The sequence below is a fragment of the Kogia breviceps genome, chromosome 12 (assembly GCF_026419965.1).
Source record: "Kogia breviceps isolate mKogBre1 chromosome 12, mKogBre1 haplotype 1, whole genome shotgun sequence".
NCBI lineage: Eukaryota > Metazoa > Chordata > Mammalia > Artiodactyla > Physeteridae > Kogia > Kogia breviceps.
In genome coordinates, this window is record NC_081321.1 from 95,859,178 (window position 1) to 95,877,152 (window position 17,975).

A 17,975-nucleotide genomic window follows, 5' to 3' on the forward strand; every position below is an offset into this window, starting at 1 on the left:
CACGCACAGCTGGGCACACAGCCCCTCTGCATTCATTCGTCAGCTTAACAACTGTTTACTGAGTGCCCATGGAGTGCTCAGGTCTGTGCCTGTCAGGGACCCACAGTCTATTAGGAGACAAATGAAGACGAGCCTGGGGTCTAGGCCTGGCTCCGCTACAGAGCCCTGGCATGATCTCAGACAAAGCACCGCCCCTCTCTGCACAGCAGTTCCACATCTATAAAGTGCCCTTTCCTGCTTTATCTCTGACATAATGGGTGTGAAAGGGCTTGGAGAAGGGTAAAAGCTGCCCAGGAAGGGCTGAGAGAGTTCAGGAGTGGTCAGGATCCTGGAGGGCTTCCTGGAGGAGGCAGGGCTTGAGGAGGGGCTGGAAGAAGCAATTTGGGTGGGCAGAGCAGAGAGGAGGCTGTCTGCACAGTGATCAAGGATGTCAGTGCCAGAGAACTGGCCTGCGTTTGGGTTCTAATCTTGAGTCTGCCACCTACTAGCTCTGTGACCTTGGACACGAGGTTTAACCCCTCTGAGTCTTAGTTTGCACCCCTATAAAGTGGGGGTGGTAACATACCATGCCTCATAGGGCTGTGCTGAGGATGGAATCAGAAAATCACACAGGGCAGTCGGCACAGTGGCCGGACACAGTAAGTGTTCAGAACATTCGCTGGCGTTATACTTTCTGTTTATTATTCTTGCTTCTCCAATGCAGTTTACTTCACAGCTGAGAACCTCTCTTATGACCTAGTGCCCAACCTGTACTACATTCTCCAGCATCTGAAGCAGGTCCACATCCGGGTCCCATGACTACGCACTCGTGGGGTGGGGGGCAGGGTGGCTGTCACCCCACCGTACAGGTCAGGGAGCTGGGCCCTGCGAGGGCTGGTAACTCCCCTGGGGAGAGTATCCAGACAAGGGCTTCTGACCTTGGGTTGGAGAACTCCCCCGTTTTCCAGTCCTTATGGGTAAACACTGACTGGGCCCTGCTCCTTGCTGGGCATCAGGACCAGAGGTGACCCAGACCCTGGACTCTAGTAGTTCGTCGGTGAGGTGGGGAGGTCGACGAAGCTACAGGATGTCACAGGATCCCCGCCGTCCCTTTGTAGCCCAGACTGCAGTCACTGTCTCTCTGTTTCTTGATTGATTTCCTCACTAGACTGGAGCCTCCGTGAGGCCTGGGCCCCGTCTGCCCTGGGCCCCGTCTGCCCTGTGACTGTGGTGTCCCCGGCCCCTGGCTTGTGGCTGGCACACAGCACACAGAAAGTAGTACAGACTTGGAGGGGGGAAGGAATGCAGGTTCTGTAACAGCACCCACCGTGGAGCAGGTGCATTCTAGACTTCGCATGGCCTCGCTCCTTTGGGCCTGTGTTCCATCCCTGTGACCTCATTTGCAGAGAGTTCCAAGACATTTTTTGGTGAAAGAAGCAAGTTGTAGAAACAAATGATAGGTATGATATGATCTCACTTATATAAAAAAAAAAGAAAGAAAAAAACCCCCACAAAGCAAAACTAAGCATCCTTTGTCGTCCATATGCACGTATGTAAATTCCCAGGTAAGATCTGCAGGGAAACACAGCAGCACTGTCGGCTGGGCTCCCCCTGAGGAGGAAGCCTAGGGTGAGGGTGGGGCTGATCCAGGGAAGCAGTGGCTCTTTCTCTAACATTTCAGCCTTCTACGGTGACGCTGTTACGTGATGAACTGTGGAAACAAAAGGAAAATACTGAAAGAAAAACCCCCAAATTATTCCTGTCCACTCCCCACAATACAAGGCAAAACAGAAGCGTGGGTTCCTGGCCCCGGCCCTACCGCGCACTGGCTCTGTGACTGGGGCAGCCCACGTCCCCCCCCAGGGTCCTGCTTCCTTACCCGTAACCCGGGTTAAAAGGGACCCCCTTGCAGGGCTGCACAGGTGTGCGGAGCACAGCTCGTGAGTCAGGGCAGACTCACCACCCTACCCTGTGTCTTTCCTTCCCAGGATGAAAGTGTAACTCACCTTGGTCAGGAGCTGGCTCAGAAGCTCGGGCTGCGAGTTCGGAAGGCGTATAAGAGGCCCCAGGTAGGTGGGCCCTGGGCGCCGGGGCCTGGACGGGGATGGAGATGGGGAGACCTGAAGAGGGCCACCAGGAGCCTTTGGGAGCTGTGCGTGAGGGGGCCGGGGCCAGGACAGGACAGGGGGGGTGACAGCAGGTGATCGTCCCTGTGTTGGCTGAAAGCCCTGGGACGACTTCCAGAAGAACCTTTTGGCAAAGGAGAGAACAGCCAGAGCTTCCAGCTCACCTTAGACATCAGCCGTTCAAAGCCGCTCCGTCTCCTGCCCTGGCCGATTTCAACACCCTGGAGATGGCCTCAGTTGACACTGGCGTCCTTTAGCCTCGTGTTCTCACATCACCCCTGTGTGGTGCATATTTGAAATGCTGGTACCTGTTTGGCTCGTTCAGATCCACGTGCACTCATGTGGCTCCTACATTTGGCTGGGAAGCTGCACACCGGGGAGGGTATGGCTCTAGAATCTCTGCCGTGACCTTGAGCAAGTCAGTTCTCTCTCCGCCCTCTTTTCCCGCATCTGGGATGTGGGAAAAATTCTGCCCACCTCAGAGGGCTCGTGGGGGATCAAAGGGAGAGAGGTTTGAGGTGGTGCCTGGCACAGTGCCGGGCTCACAGCGGGAGCGTGTATGTGAAAGTCCTCTGCCCAGGCCACGGTTGCAGGAAGAAAACGCCTGAATCTGACCCAGGTGACTCCCTGCAGGCCTGGGGGCAGGGAGCTCGGAGGGCACCCCAGACCCCACCCGCCTGGTTGGGGCTCCTCTGCTGCCCTGGCTGGTGGGACCCTGAGCACGTTCGCAGAGTCGTCATCTCTTCCCACGTCTCTCCGATCTCTGGCAGGAATTGGAAACCTTTTCTCTGCTCAGTAACGGCACTGCGGCTGGTGTGGCAGATCAGGTATGCTGGAGACCGGGACCCCGAGCCTCCCTCCCCCACCCCAACCCGCCCCAGGACCAACCTATCTTGATTCACCCATCATGAGAGCTTTGGGTTCATTCTCTGGGATATAAATGACCTCAAGAAGCAGGGCCAGAGGTACCCACACTGAAGGGTCGGGCTCAATCTGTCCTTGTCCCCACTGCTGCAAGGCAGGCCCCTGCCTTGGGAAGAGCGGTGACTGACAGCTTGGGCCCGGGCCAGGGTCTTGAGGGCAGCCCTGGGACCCACAGCACCTCCACGTCCCAAGAGGGGCCTCCTGTGACCACAGGGGCAAAGTCTGGGGATGCGCTGTGGCTGCCGGTGCTGGGAGTGGTGGCCGCAGGGGGACCGTCGGGGTAGCCTCCCTCGTGGACCCCTGAGAAGGAAAACAGATAGCAGCAGGCAGGGTGGGAGTAGGAAGGAGGGAGAAAGGCAGTTGAGACCAGACCAGCAGGCCTTGTCCTGGTTGGGGGCGGGAGTGGCAGGGCCCAGCACGCGCATCAAACCCCACCGCCCGCCATACAGGGACCGCTCAGGTGGACTTGGGAAGGGACAGGCCGTAGGAACGCGACTGGTGGCGGCTGGTGTCCTGCCTCTTCGTTGTACGGAAGGGGGGAGTGAGGCACGAGAGTGGGGAGGGGACTTGGCCAGTGTCACACAGTAGGCCCCCGTCCCCCCAGAGCATGACAACACTTTCATTCATTCACTCAACAGACTCCCAGGGAACCACTTCTGGCCCCTGAGCGGCCGCTGGGCCAGAGCTGAGTTAGGCGTGTCCTTGCCCTTGGGGCCTACCAGGCTGCAAGGGAGGCAGATGTGGATCTGCCTGTGTAGCAGTCATGATGGTTTGTGACCAAAAATCGTTAGGCCTGGCACCTACTGGGTCCTCCCCCAAAAAATAAAATTAAGTGAATGTCTGAGTCTGTTCGTGTTCAGGCTGCTATAACAAGAAGCCGGGAATATTCCCTGGCGGTCCAGTGGTTAGGACTCGGCGCTCTCACTTCTGGGGCCCGGGTTCGATCCCTGGTCGGGGCACTAAGATCCCGCAAGCCGTGAGGTGCAGCCAAAAAAAAAAAAAAAAAAAAAGCCATGTACTTGGGTGACTTATAAACAAAAGAAATTTATTTCTCATAGTTCTGGAGACCGGGAAGTCCAAGATCAAGGTGCTGGCAGACTCGATGTCTAGACAGGACTCACGTCCCAGTTCATAAATAGTCTGCTAGTTGTAACCTCACATGAAGGGTGGAAGGGATCTCTCTGGGTTTTTTTTTATAAGGGCCGTAATGTCATTCATGAGGGCTCCCCTCTTATGACCTAATCACCTCCCAAAGACCACACCTCCTAATACCATAATTTGGGGGGGTTAGGATTTCAACACATGAATTTCTGGGGGCAGACATTCAGACCATAGCAGTGAGTGAATGAATACATAATCGCAAATAATTTCACAATGCCTGGAGGGAGGTGCTATTTACCCACTATCACAAAGGAGAAACTGAGGCGCAGAGAAGTTAGGAGACCTGTCTGAGTTCGTCCAGTATGTGCCGGGCACTGAGCTGGGGCCTGGGTACCTACGTGCTGAATAAAACAAACATGGTCCCTGCCCTCAAAGGGCTCACGGTCCAGGGCAGATGGACACTAGCCGTTTCTGGTTACAAACCATGAGGAGAGCTCTAAAGGCAGAGGGTGGGGAGCTGAGGGCCACTGGGCCTGGGAGGCCTGATTTAGACTGGGCGTCAGCAATCTGTAAGCCGAGACCCGAAGTTGAGAGTAGGGCAGGGGCAGGGTGTGTGGGTAGAACATTTCCAGAGGGCAAGGTATGTACAAAGGCCCTGAGGCTGGGAGGAGCTCAGAGGGTAGGAGGGACCAAGTGGAGGGGGCCCAGTGGGGCTGGAACAGTGGATAGAAGCCAGAGCACCTCGTCCCTGGTGAGGTCTTCATCATAGGAGTGTTGGGAAAGCATTGAAGGCGGATGGTACTGATTTCATTCATCAATTCAGAAGACATTTATTGAGTGCTCCTGTGTGCCCATCATAGAGTTGATCTAGGCACTGGGGACACAGCAGAGGGAGAAACAGCCAGAGAGCCCCACCCTCATAAAACTTGGTCTAATTGGGGGAGACAAACAAAAAGTGGTAAACAAAAAGTGATCAGTGCCTTGGAGCAGGGAGCTGGGGAGGCCAGGCTATTGGTGGGGGGTGGGGGTGGGGTTGCAGGGGTTTTATATTTTATTTATTTATTTATTTTAAACCTAACTTTAAAAAAAATTTTTGGACCATTTTTAAAGTCTTTATTGAATTCGTTACGATATGCTTCTGTTTTTTGTTTTGGTTTTTTGGCCGTGAGGCATGTGGGCTCTTAGCTCCGTGACCAGGGGTCGAACCCCCACCCCCTGCATTGGGAGGCAAAGTCTCAACCACTGGACCCCCAGGGAAGTCCCTGGGTTGCAGTTTTAAACAGTAAATAGTGAGAGGGAGATACTTGAGCAAAGACCCAAAGGAGATGAGGAGTGAACTTTGAGGAGGTCTAGGGGACCAGGCAGAGGGAACAGCCAGTGCAAAGGCCCTGAGGCAGGAGTGTGCCCAGTGTGTGCGAAGAACGGCCCGGAAACCAGCATGGCTGGAGGGGGCTGTGCAGGGCTCCTCTTCCCTCCTGCCAGCGGGGATGGGGAGGCAGGGAGTCATCCAGGCAGATCTTATCCAGAGTTCCCAGATCTCGGGCTCCTGCCTCATTCCTGGAGCCAGAGAAACTAGGGCTCCCTTTTGTTTTCTGCTGATAGTGGCACCATTGTGCATTATAGGGCAACTCTGGGGAGACCCTGGCTGGGTATGTTATGGGGTATCCTCGTTCCTTCCTTCTCTTCCCACAGTGACTGCCCTGGTTCAGGTCGCATCCCATTCTTCCAGGTCGTGGCTGGCCTCCCCTTTTCGTCTCCTTGACACTGTCTGGACTCCTCTTCCTGTCCCCCAACACTGCTGCTGGATGAACTCCGACAACCTGGCCTCGTGGGGCTCTCCCCAGCTTAGAAACCCTCAGTGGTTGTAAATTAAAGTATCTGAGGGACTTCCCTGCTGGTCCAGTGGTTAAGACTCTGCGTGCTTTCACTGCTGAGGGCCCGGGTTCAATCCCTGGTTGGGGAACTAAGATCCCACAAGCCGCACAGTGCAGCCGAATAAATAAACAAATAAATAATAAAGTATCTGTTTAAAAGTACTGTGATTAATCAACATCCAGATACTGTAGCCTGACATTCAGGCCACTCCACGGTCTGCTTCCAACCTCCCTCTCTGTCCTCACCATCTTCTCCTCACGCGCCGGACGATGTGTGCGCCCCCATCCCCTTGGTTCTGCACTGAGCTCACCCGAGAGCGGAGACCTGGGGGTCCTCTCACTGATGGTGTGACCTAGAGGAAATGACGTCATGTCCTAGCCTTAGGTCCCGTGTGTACAAGGGAGATGACAGTTGTGCCCGGTTCCCAGGGAGGGAGGTTGTGCGGATGGGATAAGGGTGGTGGTGCCCGAGGCAAGGCCAGTGCCCGCACCCCTTCCCTCCAGCCAGCTCACAGGCCTCTTCCAGGACCAGGGACAGGGAGCCCGCCTGCAGGCCCTTGCGGGCAGCGAGGGGGTGCGTAGCGTGTCAGCTACTCATCACAGCAAGCAGAGTGGCACTGGCCACGCACAGCAGGTGCTCGGAAGATCTTTGTTGAATGACTAAACGACCATGGCCAAAGGGCCGCAGCAGATGTGGGTGGGATGCCCAGTTCCACAAGGGCCAACCCTCGGTGTCCATGGAGTCTGCAGCCAGGGGACCACAGATGGTGCCGTGCGTGGCGGTGGCCACCCCGGCCCTGCCAAACCGGTCACCCAACCCTGCAGCCTTGCTGGGGCCCCCACCACATGCACAGAGGCCAGGGCTGGTCACAGTGATGGGGTTCTGCAAGAAGCCCAGGCAGAGTGGACTCCACGGTGGAGGAGGCCAGCTCAGACCCTGCCCCTGGCGCACTAGTCCGGTGCCCCACGTGTGTACTGGTGTGCGGCCGTGCACCCACCCCCCCGACGTCCACCACACACTCCCACACGTAGTGGCCTCAGGACACACTGGGACAGGGGGAGCGTCCCAGCCAGATCCCCTGACCTTCTGTAGGTTCTACACAGACACTGCGTGCGAGCCTGGCCGTGGGGATCCCCGCGGGATTCTCCAGCGTCGGGGCTGCCAGCCAGGCAGTCATTCCACACGCGTGCCTGGGCGTGGAGACTGCACGTGCTGTGCCCGCGGGGAGCTTCTTACGACCTGGGCAACGGCAAGGGCCTGTGGGCACCGTGTCTGTGCCAGAGCTGCCAAGAGAGGCAAGGAAGGCTGTGAGTTCTAGGACCAGACAGAGCCTGAGGCAGCCTTGGCTTCAGTCTCACCTTGGATGTCACTAGAGCCAGGCTGGCAGGATTGGGGCAGGTGGAGAGGAGGGAGCAGCTCGCATGAAGGCGTGCAGGCAGGTGGGGAAGTGCACGCCACAGCCCAGAGCTGGACGCGAGCCAGGCGAGTCCACTCAGGCCAAATGTGGAGGCCAGTGAACGGAGAATGTCAGTTTACCCAGGCCGACCTCCTGGTGGCTTGGATTTAAAATTCGATGCTACGCATTTAACTAATGTAGCACTTCCTGTGTGTCAGGCACAGTTCTAAGCTCTATACAAATGTCAAGTGATCTCATCCTTTTTTCTTTTTTTAAAATAAATCTATCTATCTATTTATTTATTTATTTTTGGCTTGTGTTGGGTCTTTTTTTTTTTTTTTTTTTTTTGCGGTATGCGGGCCTCTCACTGCTGTGGCCTCTCCCGTTGCGGAGCACAGGCTCCGGACGCGCAGGCCTAGCGGCCATGGCTCACGGGCTTAGTTGCTCCGCGGCATGTGGGATCTTCCCGGACCAGGGCACGAACCCGTGACCCCTGCATCGGCAGGCGGATTCTCAACCACTGCGCCACGAGGGAAGCCCTGTGTTGGGTCTTTGTTGCTGCACGCGGGCTTTCTCTAGTTGCTGCAAGCGGGGGCTGCTCCTCGGTGCAGTGCACGGGCTTCTCATTGTGGTGGCTTCTCTTTGTTGCGGAGCACGGGCTCTAGGCATGCAGGCTTCAGTAGTTGTGGCATGTGGGCTCAGTAGTTGTGGCGCACGGGCTTAGTTGCTCCGCGGCATGTGGAGTCTTCCTGGACCAGGGATCGAACCCGTGTCCCCTGCATTGGCAGGTGGATTCTTAACCACTGCGCCACCAGGGAGGTCCCGATCTCACCCTTTTTACAGCAGAAGGAGGTGGATGACTGTGTCATCCTCACTTTACAGATAAGGAAACGGGCCCAGAGAGGATGAGGAGCTTGGCAAGGCCATTGGGCAAGCTTGGGCCCGGTTTTCCCTCCAACAGAAGGTCCACGGGTGGCCATGGGACCCACCTGGGCTGGTTCAGCCTGGGGCTGTAACTTGGGGGTGGGGGGGGGGACACTGGTGATTCAGGAGTGGCACTTGCAGCTTTGAGCTGCGAACTTACCCTGCCTGGCACGTGCGTGGAGGGCTCTGTAAAATACCTCCCTTGATGGGCGAGGAAATGGAGCTCAGAGGTTATATCCCTTCCCCTGAGGGCGTTCCGGCAAAGGGCAGATGTGAGGCTTGTCTGACCCCACTCCCCCGCCTCTGGCCTGTGCCCATCCAGCCCCCTTGTTAATTAGCGTCAGCAGAAGTCACTTGGGGAGAGGCCTCGAGTGCCGGGCACCGTGCCTTTCCCAGCCTGTGTCTGTCTGACCTGCCCTGTCCTCTTCTCCACAGGGAACTTCCAATGGATTGGGGTCCATAGATGACATCGAAACAGGTAGTGTCCCTGACATGAGGGGACGGGGTGGAGAGGGGCCCTGGGGAGAGCTCAGCCCCTCCCTGCAAAGACCCCGGGAGGTCAGATGGGTCAAACACCTGCCATCCCCGGCCCTGTAGACAGGGCTCCTGGGGGCTCCCTGCCCTGGGGACTACGTGAAGCATGAAAGAAAATAGTGGGTTCAGGAAAGCAGACTGCCCTGCAGGGCGGGGAGAGCACCCTTCCAGCCTGGGAGGGTGAGGCGCTGCTTCAGTGGGATAGCAGTGGCCCTACCCCACCCCGTGCCCCCCGAAAGTCCACCTTTCTCCAGGTCCTCCTCTCCCTTTCTCTTCCTCACTGGCTTCCAGGAGGGGTCACATTTTAAAAGTGTCCTTGAGAGAGGGCATTGCCTACCCCAGAGGTGGGCTTATTCAGGCACTGACCAGGCCCATCGCAGGAACACTGCAGAACGAAATGCCCCTCTCCCACCCCGCGGGGCCTCCCTTTGCTACGGTCTAGCCTCCCACGATGGGGTCAGGCCAGCAGGGCAGGCAGGGCTCCTGGCGGGAGCCGGGGGAAAGGGGGGAAGGTGTTGGAGGCGGACCTCAGGCCCTAGGACACCACCCCTGACTCCCACCAAGCAGGACCCCCTGCAGCTACTGAGCCCACCCCCATCCACAGACTGCTACACGGACCTGCGAGGCTCCCCGGCCCCCCTCCCCTCCCCGCCCCCCATGCCCCTCTTCCCTCACGTTCTGGACCTGCTGGCCCCCCTGGACAGCAGCAGCGGGGCCCTCCCCGGCCCCGAGAGTCTGGATGACTTCTCTGACGGGGACGTCTTTGGTCCGGAGCTGGACACCCTCCTGGACTCGCTGGTGAGCTGCGCTGCCCCCTCCACTTCCCGGAACCCTTCTGACCCCCGGGACCCCATCACATCCATCCTCATGTCCCGTGCCGGGGGGGAGGGAAGGCCCCATCGCACGTCGCAGTTGCAGAAACTGAGGCCTCGGGGGTAGGGGAGGGACTCGCTCTGGATACAAACACACAGGTGCAGAACGTGGGCCCAGAAGGGACTGTGAAGATCCCTGGCCCCACCTGTGGGACAGGTCGGGCCTGAGGCCGCGGGGGTGCGAGGGGGGGAGCCTCACCCGGGTCTGCCCAAGCCTGGCCGCTGGGGTTCTCCTCCAGCCCCTCCCTCTCCTCCCTCTGTTCCCACCTTGCAGTCTCTGGTGCAGGGTGGCCTGCCTGGCAGCGGCGTGCCCAGCGAGTTGCCCCAGCTGATACCCGTGTTCCCCGGCGGGACCCCGCTGCTGCCACCTGTGGTGGGTGGCTCCATCCCCGTCTCCAGCCCGCTGCCCCCTGCCTCCTTCGGCCTGGTCATGGACCCCTCCAAGAAGCTGGCCGCCTCGGTGCTGGATGCCCTTGACCCGCCAGGCTCGGCGCTGGACTCCCTGGACCTGCTGCCGTACTCGGAGACCCGACTGGACCCCCTCGACAGCTTCGGGTCGACCCGAGGCTCCCTGGACAAGCCCAGCTCCTTCCTGGGTGAGGCCTGGGGGGGCGCGCTCACCCCCACCCGCCGTGCAGTTGGGATTACAGCTCTGGTTTTGCCTCACGGTCTGGGGCCGCGTCTTCTGGCTTTGTGTCTCCCGACGTGCTCGGCACGGTGCGGGGCTGAGGCCTGAGGGGCCGGGTGTCTCGTTTAAGGTCAAAGAGCAGGGCTGGGATAGTCCAGGATTCCAGACTCGCAGTGTGGTGCTCTTCACCCAGCCTTCCAGGGCCCTGGGTTCACCAGATTGGTGGGTGGATGGTCCTGAGGCTGGGGGAGGGGGTGCCAGGTGGTGGGCTCCTCCAGCACCGCTCTGACCTAAGGGACTCCGCAAGGAAACAGACCCGCCTGGGCCTCTGCAGGATCGGCTTTCCGACAGTCAGACCCAGCTCAGGGCCCTCGCCGCCGAGGGGGGTTCGTGGGGCTGCAGGGGGCACAGATGGGCTTCACAGAGACTTCCCGGAGGAGCTGATAGCTGAGCAGGGTCACGTGCTGTGGCCGAGGGAGCCGTGCGACACAGGCCTAGCGATAGAGGGCCTGGCGGGTGAGCAGAGGAGTTGGCCGGAGGGGGAGTGGGTCGGGGGCCTTGAAGGCCTGAGGCTGGTCTCAGTGGGCCCGCGAGCCAAGCTGAGGAGCTCGGGCCTTCTCCTGGGGGCTGTGGGGGTGCAGAAGGTGTAAGCACAGGGTGGACGCGCCCAGGCTGGGACGTTTCTCTGTCCCCGGGCCGCGGCCCAAACGGGGAGAGGATGTGTGGCCTGGATGGCTTCTCCAAGTTAGAAATACGGAAGAGAAAGTCCTCGGAGGGTCCTCATGCCCTTCAGGGCAGGGCAGGTGAGCCCTGTGTCTTCTTGCCCAGAGGAAGCCAACTCACAGGACCATCGTCCCCTGAGCAGTACTCAGAAGCCAGCCCCCTCGGTGAGTGACTCGGCGAGAACCGGCGCGCAGGTACCTCCTGCTCTCCGGGGGATGGACGGAAAGTGGTTGTGGTCTCCAGAGTCAGGGGTGAGCCCGCAGCGTGGGATAAGGTGCTGCATCCCCCAAGGAGGCCAAGAGCGGACGGGCCAGAGACGGTCTCTTCCCAGCCCTTCCAAATCCTTCCTGGCCCGACCGTGTGCTGGGAGGGTGAGCAGAGGCCACCGCCCGCCCTTGTCTGGCCAAATCAGACATCGAGGCTCAGAGGAGTTAAGTAACCTCTCCAGGGTCAGTAACATCCGTGGTCTCAGGACTCAGCCAGGTTTGAGTTGAGGAGAGCACTTGACCAGGACTTAGGTGGCCGGTACTCTGGCCTTAGCCTACACACTAGCTGTGTGGCCCTGGGGAAGCCACCTAACCTCTCTGAGTTTTGCCTTCTTCCCCATCTGTTGATGCCTTGGGGGCTTGGGAGAGAGGATGGGAGTGGGAGAGGGCCTGTGCTTAGGCCCCAATCAGGGCCACTCCTGTTTCTCCACTTTTCACGTTGGGTTTTAACTCAAGGAAAGGTTCTGGGCCAAGGTCACTGTCACCCGTGCACTGGCCACTAGGCTGATCTAATCCTGCTGGATTCTTGGATCATGTTACAAGGGGCTCCCCGGCTGGGAGGGTGGAGGAAGAGGGAGGGTCCTGGGCTGCAGTTCTGCTCTTGGGTGGGATTGGGGGGGTGTCACAGTGCCCACCAACCTCTGGTGCCCAGGCTGGTTCCGGTGGCACCGGCCATCGTCCAGCGCCCCAAATGGCCAACCTCCCCCTGTCACAGCCAGAGCCTTCCATGCCCAACACCGCCTTGCTCATCAAGAACCCCTTGGCTGCCACCCACGAGTTCAAGCAGGCGTGCCAGCTCTGCTACCCCAAAACAGGTAAGTTCACACTCCACCCCTCTGCCCAGAGATGCCGGGAATCTCAGGAGTGTAGAATCCCAGAATGACAGAATCCTAGTGTACCAGTCAGAGGTAAGTATGGGAAGACAGAAGCCCCGCCGGCCACTCCGAGCAGACAGGGATGTCATGTGGGAGGCGGGGACTTTGAAAACTGCCGGAAAGCCCAGAGGAGCGGAAACCCGGAGATTCCACCGGGGCTTTGGGCTACTTCTCCACAAGCTGAAGCCCAGAAGCCGGGGTCCGCCGCTCTCACACAGAGCCCAGGGGGCTGTCGGGATTGCTGGCCAGCGTCACGGCCACCCCACGGCCCAGAGGCTGAGGCAGGCAGGGTCAGGGTCCAGCTGGCTGCTGCAAAAACACATCTGCCAAGGAAAGGCGGCCTGCGCCTCTGTCCACATCCTCTCCGTCCACCTCTTGCTGGGTGAATTCAAACCTTGCCTAGAACCCAGGGGGCAGAGGACTCTGGGAAATGTACTTCCTAGGCTCCCAGCCCTCACATCCAAGGGAGACTGTAGGAGCAATTCACAGTAGATGCCCAGGGCTTCCGTGGTGGCGCAGTGGTTGAGAGTCCGCCTGCCGATGCAGGGGTCACGGGTTCGTGCCCTGGTCCGGGAAGATCCCACATGCCGCGGAGCAACTAAGCCCGTGAGCCATGGCCGCTGGGCCTGCGCGTCCGGAGCCTGTGCTCCGCAACGGGAGAGGCCACGGCAGTGAGAGGCCCGCATACAGAAAAAAAAAAAAAAAAAAAAAGTAGATGCCCAGTGTTGGTAGACACTTTTCAGCACACCTAGAATTTCAGAATTCTAGAATCATCTTTTTAATTAATTTATTTATTTTATTATTATTATTATTATTTTTGGCTACATTGGGTCTTTGTTGCTGCACGCGGACTTTCTCTAGTTGTGGGGAGCGAGGGCTACTCTTCGTTGCGGTGCGAGGGCTTCTCATGGCGGTGGCTTCTCTTGTTGTGGAGCTCTGGCTCTAGAGCACGCAGGCTTCGGTAGTTGTGGCACACAGGCTCAGTAGTTGCGGCTCGCGGGCTCCAGAGCGCAGGCTCAGTAGTTGTGGCGCACGGGCTTAATTGCTCCGCGGCATGTGGGATCTTCCCGGACCGGGGCTCGAACCCGTGTCCCCTGCACTGGCAGGCGGATTCTTAACACCGCGCCACCAGGGAAGCCCCAGAATTTCGGAATTCTAGACTCTAAGACTCGCAGTATTTCATTTGCCAGAATCCCATAGTTCTGACATTTTAGAATATTCTCTTGGTGTCTCAGGGTTACAGCTCTTACCAGTCTCGAGTTCTCCCTCTCAGAGGTGGTCATGTGGCTGCTGTTGCCCACCCCTCCCCCTCACACGCACGTCACCCCTGACAGAGTCGTCCTGCCGAAGCCCGCGGCCCCGTGGGGGTGGGGAGCAGAGTGCCGTCTTGCTGGACGGCTGTGCCCGTGAGGACGTTCCTTCCTTGCACAGACCACGCCAGCCTCCCCGGTCCGCACGCTCACTGCTCGCTGCCCCCCGTGCTGGGGAAGCAGAGCCGCTGCGCACCTGCTGCTGGCCCAGCCACGTCACATGGGTCCCCACGAGGGACCTTGGTCCTCTTGGTCTCTTTGGGGAGACCCCCACCCCCACCCCACTGTTGGGGAGAAGAGGCCTTTGGTCAGAAGATTTGAGAGCACCAGGGAAGAGGCAAAGGAGCAGGGGAGGGAGGCTGAGTCTGGCAGCGCTTTTCCGGGGCAGGAAAAGAAAGGGACAGAGGCTGCTCTCTACCAGGCACTGTCTTCATAATTTGTCCCAAGGAAACACTGGAGTGGTCAGGCTCACTGTAGAGTCGGGGTGGTGGTGGGAAGGGGGTGGGTGCTGAAAAGGGGCTCCCCTCTGCCCAAGCCCCCTGTCCCCAGGGAGCATATGGCAGGAGCTGGCGGGAGGCCCAGGGGAAGGAGGTGGGCTTTTAGGCGGCAGGGGAGGGGGCCGATCCCCGTTGCCCGGGCCCATCGGCTGTCAGCCTTCAGTTCTGCCTCCGGAACCAGTCCCTGTCCTCCCTGCCCCCACAGGCCCCAGGGCGGGCGACTACACCTACCGCGAGGGCCTTGAACACAAGTGCAAGCGGGACATCCTGCTCGGCCGCCTCCGGAGCCCCGAGGACCAGAGCTGGAAGCGGATCCGGCCCCGGCCAACCAAGACCAGCTTCGTGGGCTCCTACTACCTGTGCAAAGGTGGGTGGGCTGCAGCAGGGGCCGGCGGCACGGCCCAGGCCCAGCTTCTCACGCCCGGCCGCAGCTCTGCTCCTCATCACAGGTAGACGGGTAGGCAGACAGGTGTGGTCCGTGAAGGAGGGCTTCCCATCTCAGACCGAGCAGCTCCTGCCCTGACCAGCTCCACAGACAGGTGGGGGCGTTTGGATGTTACGCTCAAGCTGGGGCCTCACCAGCAGAATGCGCTCCCGGGTGCAAGGCTCAGGTGGTTCACGGAGAGCTAGTTTCTGTTGCACTGCAGGGTCCCAAAGGGCTGTTGGAAGGATATGGAGAGAGAATCCGTGTAAAGCACTGGGGACCGGCCCATAGTAAGGGCTTGATAAATATTCGCTTTTAAAATTGAACATGTTGTCATCTTCCTCACTTCTGGCTCATGTCATTTGCTTGACATGTAGTGGACATTTGGCAGGTACCTCGCTTGCTTTCTTCTGCTCCCCAAACAAGCATCTCGGTGCAGAGTCTGCACAGCAGGACACGGACAGTCTTGATATCGTTAAGTGCTTTATAGTGTTGCCCTTGGGCTTCCCTGCCGGCGCAGTGGTTGAGGGTCCGCCTGCCGATGCAGGGGACACGGGTTCGCGCCCCGGTCCGGGAAGACCCCACAGGCCGCGGCGCGACTGGGGCCTGTGAGCCGTGGCCGCTGAGGCCGCGCGTCCGGAGCCCGTGCTCTGCAACGGGAGAGGCCACGGCAGTGAGAGGCCCGCGTACCGCAAAATAAGTAAATAAATAACTATAGTGTTGCCCTTTTGTACCCACCATCACACATCCTCGGGACAGCTCTGGTGAGGAAGGAGACTTTGGGAGTCCGCTCCAGGCTCCGCCTTTGTCCCCCGAGCCAGCCCGTGGCAGTAGCCCACCCAGGCTTTCTGGATCAGCTCTTTGTCTTCCCAGGTGGGTCGTAAAGACTTGTCATTTCTGAGCTCGCAGGCCTCCACCAGCCATGCCCTGGCCAGCGTGGATGAAGTCCTGATCCTACGAGGCCTACAAGTCCCCGTCTGCCCTAACCGTTCCCCAGATATGCTGAACCCTGACTCCTTTGCACGTGCCATGCCCTTTGAACTTGGTCATCCTCTGCTCCGCCTTCAAGCAGCACCCGGATCTTGGGAAGCCCTTCCCTGCAGGCCTCCCCGCTGGGTGCGGAGCTGGTCGCAGTGCAGGGCAGTCTGTAGGGTCACCTGGCCATCCGGCCTGCTCGTCCCCGTGTGCCTGCAGGCTCGGCAGGGGACTGGAATGGGGCAGACGTAGAAAGAGGGTGAGGGAGGGAGAAAAAGAAAGAAAAACAGTTCCCACCCCCAGGAAATGGCCGGTCTCTGGATTATAAACCTGCTGCCTTCCTTGCTCCCTGGCCCCCAGGAGTTTTATTTATTGTTTCACTTAATCCACACGACAACCGTGTTCTCCGTTTAGGGACAGACAGCTAAGGCTCAGGAATAGCGGGATCCCAGCCCAAGTCTGCTGGACCCCAAGGCCCGTGCTTTCCTGAACCAGTGGTATTTTCCTGGTGCAGAATAATAATAATAATGATAAAACGGCTTGTGTATGTCTACAAAGCCCTTTTCCCACCTGTCGTCTTGCCTGACCCATACCAGGCGGCCTCGTGGGGTGGTGGAGCCGCGGCGACCGCCACGCTTTGCACGGGAAGGTGCAGATCCGGCCCCCACACCCGAGTGTAGGACAAAGAAGGGCCTGGCCTGGGAAGCGCTTTCCCCGAGCTCCGCTGCCAAGCCCTCCTGCTCCGCAGGCCCCACCGGGGGTGCTGTGGGCTGCCGTCCCGCCTGGCGGAACGTGTGTCCTGTTGCCTCTTTGCAGACATGATTAACAAGCAGGACTGTAAGTACGGGGATAACTGCACCTTCGCCTACCATCAGGAGGAGATCGACGTGTGGACGGAGGAGCGGAAGGGCACCCTCAACCGCGACCTGCTCTTTGACCCGCTGGGGGGCGTCAAGCGCGGCAGCCTCACCATCGCCAAGCTCCTCAAGGAGCACCAGGGCATCTTCACTTTCCTCTGTGAGGTACCAGCCCCTCCACGGTCGACTCACAGACGGGGCTGGGGAGGGGTCCCCGCGGGCTCCGCTGTGGACTGTCGGCCCTGCGACCCGCGGGTTTTGGAGGCCTGACCTTAGAATCCACAGGTCCTGGGAGTTTCAGAAAGTTAGACCCATACGCTCCCATCGCGCTAGAGCCCAGATCCTATCCAGTCCCTTCATTGTTCGAGGCTGGAAACTGAGGCCAGAAAGAGAAGCAACCGCATCTGCTCTTTGCTCCCTGCTGTCGTAGGCCAGACTCAGGTGCTCTAGGAACTCATCCTGATCACCTCCCCCCGTGCCTCCGCATCCAGCTGTGCTGGCTTCAGTGCCCACTGCACCTTTCTGCCCACTTCCCTGCCTATGTCCACGCTGTGCCCTCTCCCTGGGGTGCCCTCCCCATGTTTCTACGTCTTGGGCCCTCTGAGGCTCAGCTCCGATCCCAGCAGCTCCACCAGTTCATTTCCTCCCCAAAGCTGTCACGGAAGACACCACTGGCCCCCTGCCTCCCCGCCCGGGCGTAGTGCGGTGAGGGCAGGGGCGGCGGCGGGTCCATCTCCGTGAAGCGAGGGTGCTGGGTCCAGGTGGCTGGCAGGGTTCGGTGCTGCTCGGCCAGCCCCCATCCAGCACACAGCCAGCCCTTCCCTCCGACTCTTAGAGCAGGTGGGCTGCCCCCTCCCTTCAGGGGATCACGGCCCACAGCCTGGTGGCTGCATGTACTTTACAAAGGACCTGCAGTTCTATTAGATCCTTCTCCAGCTTCACAGTGAAGCTGTGGGACAGAGCAGGTGTGGTTTTCCCCAGGTTACAGTTGAGGAAACTGAGGCTCAGAGATACGGAGTAACCCCTGCCCCAGGCGTTAGGAGCGCTGGGATCAGAGAGGTGGGGGCCACAGACCCTGGGATTCCCTTCCTCACTCCCCTGACTCAGGGCAGGGCTTGCAGGGACCCAGTCTGTCCCTCCTGGGTGGCTATGCTGGATCCCAGCCCACCCCCTCCCTGGGCAGATCTGCTTTGACAGTAAACCCCGGATCATCAGCAAAGGCACCAAGGACTCTCCGTCCGTCTGCTCCAACCTGGCTGCCAAGCATAGCTTCTATAACAACAAGTGAGTGGGACCCACAGCCGGACCCTTGGCCAGGCCTGGGGTGGGGCGGGAGGAGGGTCCCCCTGGGGCAGCTTGGATGCCTGGGGAGCAGAGGATGGGCCTAGGATGTCAAGGCACAAGGGGTAGGAGTTGGGACTCAGGTCCAGCATCCGCCTGGAAAGGACAGAACCACATTTATTGAGCATCTTCTATATTCCAAGCATTCTCTTGGGTATTTGAATGATCTCGGTAGTCCCGTGGGGAGGAGTGTCTGATGAACCGATGAGAAAGCGGAGGCTTGGGAGCAGCTTACTCAGCCGGCAGGTGGGGGCCGCCTCCCTGACTCCCATCCAGCACCCTCCACTGTCCTGACATGGGCGTCGGACAGGGAGTGGGAGGGGCTGGGTGGGCTCCGGCACCCACCTG

General features: G+C 59.3%; 1 protein-coding gene across 1 annotated transcript in view; it reads left to right on the forward strand.

Moving 5' to 3' along the window:
- ZC3H7B (zinc finger CCCH-type containing 7B) overlaps nt 1–17,975 on the forward strand; it is a 53,161-nt gene that overhangs the window by 24,129 nt on the left and 11,057 nt on the right. The window contains exons 6-15 of the mRNA XM_059081046.2: nt 1,968–2,048; nt 2,876–2,932; nt 8,761–8,803; nt 9,464–9,657; nt 10,006–10,327; nt 11,188–11,246; nt 12,064–12,163; nt 14,236–14,397; nt 16,246–16,451; nt 17,470–17,570. Coding sequence (XP_058937029.1) covers nt 1,968–2,048; nt 2,876–2,932; nt 8,761–8,803; nt 9,464–9,657; nt 10,006–10,327; nt 11,188–11,246; nt 12,064–12,163; nt 14,236–14,397; nt 16,246–16,451; nt 17,470–17,570 — 1,325 coding nt within the window. The remainder of the gene's footprint in view (nt 1–1,967; nt 2,049–2,875; nt 2,933–8,760; nt 8,804–9,463; nt 9,658–10,005; nt 10,328–11,187; nt 11,247–12,063; nt 12,164–14,235; nt 14,398–16,245; nt 16,452–17,469; nt 17,571–17,975) is intronic.